This window comes from Azolla caroliniana, unplaced genomic scaffold (genome assembly GCF_043228905.1).
Source record: "Azolla caroliniana isolate FFs.n. ecotype wild unplaced genomic scaffold, voAzoCaro1.0.p SCAF_1, whole genome shotgun sequence".
NCBI classification, from domain to species: Eukaryota; Viridiplantae; Streptophyta; class Polypodiopsida; order Salviniales; family Salviniaceae; genus Azolla; species Azolla caroliniana.
Genome location: NW_028230436.1, coordinates 5,995,596 through 6,001,595, shown reverse-complemented (window position 1 = coordinate 6,001,595; position 6,000 = coordinate 5,995,596). Strand labels below are relative to the sequence as shown.

The 6,000-nt window shown below is 36.9% G+C and overlaps 1 protein-coding gene across 2 annotated transcripts; it reads right to left on the bottom strand.

Moving 5' to 3' along the window:
- Window positions 1–852: 852 nt before the first annotated feature.
- On the bottom strand, window positions 853–4,215 carry LOC147868620 (uncharacterized). Of its 2 annotated transcripts, XM_087333861.1 has the most exons (6): window positions 4,156–4,213; window positions 3,553–3,628; window positions 3,039–3,229; window positions 2,216–2,364; window positions 1,877–2,051; window positions 853–1,255 (listed from the first exon to the last, which is right to left on the bottom strand). In XM_087333861.1, the coding sequence occupies exons 2-6, from the start codon at window positions 3,555–3,557 to the stop codon at window positions 996–998; spliced, it is 780 nt and encodes a 259-aa protein (XP_087189987.1). In that variant the 5' UTR covers window positions 3,558–3,628; window positions 4,156–4,213; the 3' UTR covers window positions 853–995. The 2 variants fall into 2 exon arrangements, with proteins under 2 accessions (XP_087189987.1, XP_087190034.1); XM_087333908.1 differs by lacking the exon at window positions 3,553–3,628 and having other exon boundaries at window positions 854–1,255; window positions 4,156–4,215.
- Window positions 4,216–6,000: the final 1,785 nt, after the last annotated feature.

The window sequence follows — 6,000 nt, the reverse complement described above, 5'->3', positions numbered from 1 at the left end:
CATTATAAAATCCATATGAGGTTACTGAAATGTTGTTTGATCACAACTTCCCAACCAATTTACTTTAAAGATCATTGTTCGACCCTAGAAGGTCTCATAATTAGCTTTGTACTCCAAATAGCGAGAGAAAATCATGAGAACCCAATATCCCAAATGTATTACTTGTTGCATTGTTTGATGGAAACTATTGGGAAGATCATATAAGTTCTATGGAAGATTGGTTCTTTGAACATAAGTTCTTCTATAACTGCCTCTTATGCCTCATCTTCTCCTACATATAATGCCTTACAAAACCTATGTCCTGCTATAATTAAGATGTGACGTGAACTACAACTCCAAATAATAAAAGAGATGAACAAACGTTGCAGTAAAGCTGAATTGTTTCTGTATAATCAACATTCTTGGCATTCTAGAAAACATGAAAAATACTGTTTGATGCATCGAGAAGTGTAGTACAATATCCCATGTTTGTAAATCCTAAGAACTAGCATCGTCCTTCCTAATGTTCAATCAAATTGCATGGCATCGTCTTGTCTTACGCTGGCTATCCTAATTAATGGGTTTCTGAAATTTAAAGAATTTTTTTATCGCAAAGAATATGTTGTGTGTTTGTATGGTTTTAGCGTAGCTCTACAAGGTTTGCTTTTCATTTCCCACATATTTTAGAAGAGAAAAACAGCATCTCATTTATTTCGTTTCACATTACAGATGTATATCATGACATATTTTATTCTTACATCTGATCGCTTCTCCTTAACAATAAAATAAAGAAATGTATTGAATGGATTGCTAGGCTGCGCTTGGAAATTTCATGTTTTTTTATGAAAATAAGTCGTCAATCATTGGAAAGAAGACTTATTATCAGTAAACTTCTTATGAATGATATACAAATTTCCATAATTTTTGGTCAATTTGTCAGTTCCCGGCCATAATATAATGAGTTGAAATTGTTGCAACCTTCAAATAATCTGTAGATATATTATATTCAAACAGGATCAGAGTGGCTTGTTACATGGAGCTTCAATGCTAGCAATTGACTCATTTAATATATCATCAGCTAGTGTATCTGACTTTGCGACTTCCAAAAGAGGAATGGTTTCTTGATTTGTCTCGAGTAGTTTCTTGTATGTGCCACAAATCGCCTTATCATCATGCCAGAGGCCCTCATATACAGAACCTCCATCCCTATAGAAGAGGATACCCTTGCCTGCTCGCTTATCGTTTGAGAATGCTCCCTCATAGCGATCACCATCAACTGATGCCAATTAATCAACAATTGAAAGATCATTTGGCATCAACAACACACATTAATTAATGAATAAAAACATGTACATCTCATGACCAGAATTTAAAGGAAGATAATTCAAAACCACAGATAATTGGGATATCTCAACTTGAGTTATCTTTACCTTTATCAGAATCAAATAAAGACGAGTTTGCTTCACAGACATGGATAGGGACCGACCTAAAAGGGAGCACATTCCGAAAGGTTTGTAACCAACATGATGCTCCTATATACACACTCCATAGATTACTTACTCTGCATGGTAGCAATCAACAAGATGTGGCCCTAACACGTTTGATGGACGTGAATGTGCTTAAAAGAGTACATATCCATGGCTACAATCTCTTCTAGGTTTTTCCAGGGTTGAGGAAATGGGTATGCCAAGCTTCAAATGTTGCAGAGTGCTTAGAGTCATATGGTGGTATATGGTATATCCACTCTTCTTAAGTGTTTTCATTATTCATCGAAAATGCTTGTAAAAAATCATGTTTCCTTGCAATTTTCCGATGATGATCATGAAAGTAATATGTGAAAGTTACAATTGAACATGTTTGTCCTTTGGCACATAACACTTGCATTTTGCATACATACCCAGGTATAGGATACCACTTCCTTCACGCTTATCGTTCAACCATTGTCCGACATAAACTTCAAATGCATTGAACTCTTCACACCAATAAGTTTGCTTTCCGACACCTGTTCGTTTCCCATATTCAAATTCACCTTCGTACACCTCACCTTTGTCACCATACAATATGCCTTTCCCCTACAAAAAATACAAGTTACGAATTCGTTAAAATATAAGGTCTTTAGAGCAAAGATAGATATAGATAGTACATGGTATTGATTTATATCGATTATACAGACATGGTTTCCAACTAAAGTAGTGTTGGTTCTTTTATCTAGAAAGAATAAACCAATTCTACTTACATGCCATTTTCCAGATCTCCAAGTGCCCCTATACATTGCTTTATATCGTCCCTCTTTAGCAACCCAAAAGGTACCTTGCCCTTCTCTCTTACCATTTCTCCATTCTCCCTCGTATCTATTTCCATTTCTATATACATGTATTCCACTACCTAAAAAAGGCACACAATAGTATGTTGTTGTCTTCTGTAGTACTTTACTAGAATAAAACATATTAAACTTAACATGGGAACATCATATATTCATAGTCCACCATGTAGAAATAGCATTGAGGGGAATTGTGAATCAAAACAAGCTAAAGATGCGGGAGTATTTCATCCCACCAAATGAGCCTTATAGACTCAGGGAAGAATGGAGATCGTTAACTCAAGAGTTACATTTCTAAGTATAGAAATTTTATGTTGGAAATAACTAATATGGACGAGTTTGACATGAAAATAAGAGAAAGGTAACATGTTAATTTATATTAACCATTCCCTTTATTTTGTGAGTGGCTATGACATGAAAGAATGTAGGGTTTAGTGTTTCATAACTAGGTTCATCTATGAGTGTCTATGACATTCGAGCTCCCCAGTTGTACACAATATAAAAGATTCTTGTTTATATTGAATATCATGTAAATTTTGGGTAATGCTTGATTTTCTAAAATTTGGGTAATGCTGACTAAAGACTTTCATACATCTTTAGATTGATGAAAATGTCCAAATTTTTTTATTGTAAGTTATGAGGTTCCTTAAAACTATGTCACCTACCAAAAACCACATGCCCCACATATATATTAGAGTTATGATGTTTAATATTATTGTTGTAGTGCAAGGTGTATTACCATCCTTTTTGTTGTGCTTCCAATAACCACGATACTGATCCCCGGTTATCCAATAAATGTTATGGTGAAAACCTTCTTTGTTTGATAGACGATCATGAATTTTCCAATATTGCTCAATTCCAAGATCGTGATCTTTTTTAAGACTTGAGGGTTCAAGCATTGTCATATCGATTGATGTAATGATTTTGATACTAAACAAAAATAGATCACAATTAGTTCTCTAGAAAATTAACATGTAATTTATTGTAATTTGAACGAGGTTTTATCTAGTTGGTCATTGGTTCTAATGTAAATTTATCTAATACTTATTTTGAAGACAAACCAACTTTCATTTTTCCCAAAAGAATGTGGCAGATTATAGTTAAAAATTGTAGTTTTGCTTCATGGATCATGAACCATATCAACAGATATAAAATTGTAATTTGAAGAATGTTGATCTTGCTATAATAGTTTTTTAGCAGAATTTTCATCTTCACAAATTGGGGCGGGGCTAGAATTTTGAGAGGTTCCCAACCTCATTCAAAGTAAAATGTGCCATATGATTTGTTGTTCATGATGACAACATCGTCCTGACCTTGCAACCAACTTTTCTGCACAGAAATTTCTCAACATTCAATGGAAGACAAGCATATACATACATCTCTTTAATTCTTGAATCCCAAACACCTCTCTCCCAAATCTAGTCTTTCCAATACATCTTTCTTTTCTTGGTTAACACAGACATTCCTGGTTTGAAGGGATGAATAAAGACAGATCACATATGATCCAAACAATAGAAGAGGGAATCGTTAATAAAAACACCTCATCCTATTACAAAATCGGGGGCCGCCCCACTTTTCTTAAACAATTTATGGCACAAGTAAACGAACCCAATTGAGGGATCAAAGCAGCATTCAACTCAAATCAAAATAAAGCAAAGGAATGTATGTAAATTGTAATGTATATCTCAAGAAAGGTATGGAGATGAAGAGAAGCTTTAACCGATAAGATACAAAAAAGAAAACACAAGATGAATTATACAGAAATACGAAGGCAGGAGGAGAGGAAGTAGTGACAAGGGGCATTGAAATGAAGGGTTGAATGGGGATCAGGGGAAGGGGGGGGAAAGAAGACCCACCTGAGACGCCAAGCAGGGGACCCGATTTTGAAACGATTAGTATAGGCCGGCAGGCAGAGAGACAAAAGCCAAGAGAAGACATGTAATATGCATGTAAATATGATAAATGGAACGCCCATTTCCAAAATACCCCTCCAGAATCACCACATTACATAATACATACACACTACAAAGGGCTCTCTTTGTCTCTCGCACTTGGAACATGAACCGTGATTACAATATAATCACAATAGTTATTATGATAAGTGTTTATATTGGTGGTAACGAAGGTTAGACCGGTTACGCTAACAATAATAATCACAATAGTGATTATGATAAGTGTTTTATAATGGTGGTAATGAAGGTTAGACCAGTTACGCTAACAATAATAATCACAATAGTGATTATGATAAGTGTTTGTAATGGTGGTAACGAAGGTTAGACCGGTTACACTAACAATAATAATCACAATAGTGATTATGGTAAGTGTTTATAATGGTGGTAATGAAGGTTAGACCGATTACGCTTACAATAATAATCATAATAGTGATTATGATAAGTGTTTATAATGGTGGTAATGAAGGTTAGACTGGTTTACGCTAACAATAAGGATCCAAAGCTTCGTAGTCTTCAATGAGCTTGCCTGTGTTCAACGCTGCCTCTTGTTGATGTGGGCTCTCTTTGTCTCTCTTGGAACATGAACCCCATGCAGGAATGGGGGCACAAGAAACTGACATTTGATTTATAAAATCCATTCTCAAATTAAGGGTTATAACACAATAATCACAATAGTGATTATCATAAGTGTTTGTAATGGTGGCAATGAAGGTTAGACCGGTAAGTCCCAACTTTAGACTGGTGAGTCCCAACTTCTTTCATTCATGCTCACCTGACATGTAACAATAGCTCAGTAAAGGAGAAGATCCCAAACTAAAAATAAAAGAAAATGGAGATGAGGTGGTCCAAACTCCACTTTCACACTCAACACTCTCCTAACCATAAACTCCACGTAAGAAGTAGAAAATGACAAAACCCTAAACGCAAAAAATGAAAGTCCTCTCCCAACCTTCAAACACCCCAAAACCTCGAAGACCCCCATGTGCTCTCCTATTCCCTTTTTATAGTGATAGAAACATGTAAAAGGTTTACTCCCTTATGGTCTCACTAAGAATTGAATTCTAACCATTTTTACTTACAATTTTATAGCCTTAACTATTTGGCTATAAACCTTTCATTATTATAATATAATGTATATACATATTGTGAAATGCTCAAGATGTGAAATGCTCTCAAGAATCGCCCCCTTTTCATTATGCCTCAAGTTACATTTTATAGACTCTCTCTTAGCGTGGAGGGTGTTCTCCCGCTCCAATTAGCTCTACTAATTATGGGGCTTGGTGGGGGCCTAGTTTGGGTGTGGTGCATGAGGCTTGGTAGGGGCCTAATTTGGGTGTGGTCTATGTGTGGTGCATGAGGCTTGGTAGGGGCCTAATCTAGGTGTGGTCCATGTGACCACCACAATTCCCCCTTGTAAAAAAAAAAAGTTATTGTGCAGTCAAAGCGCGACGAGGCGTGGACGACGGTTCCAGACGGGGGGATGACACGGGCGTGGGCGTAGGCATGAGTGTGGGTGGGGGCGGTGGTAGTTGATGGAAGGGCTTCATGCGAGACTGGTGAACAAAGGTAGAGCGGTTGTTGGAGGCGCGGCGGAGCAGGTATGTAGTGTCGTGTATCTGCTTTTGAACTTCGAAGGGACCGATCCATCAGTGCATGAGCGATTCGCTGAGACCGCGACGACGGATGGGGAAGTAGACGAGGACTTTGTCACCGACGTGGTATTGATGGTCGACACGGCCTATATCGTGT

Excerpts from the sequence above, each read along its gene's own strand:
- LOC147868620 (XM_087333861.1), bottom strand. Across the intron at positions 2,365-3,038 it reads GAAGCACAACAAAAAGGATG|GTAGTGGAATACATGTATAT; the intron begins GTAATACACCTT and ends TGCCTTTTTTAG. Across the intron at positions 2,052-2,215 it reads GGAGATCTGGAAAATGGCAT|GGGAAAGGCATATTGTATGG; the intron begins GTAAGTAGAATT and ends TATTTTTTGTAG.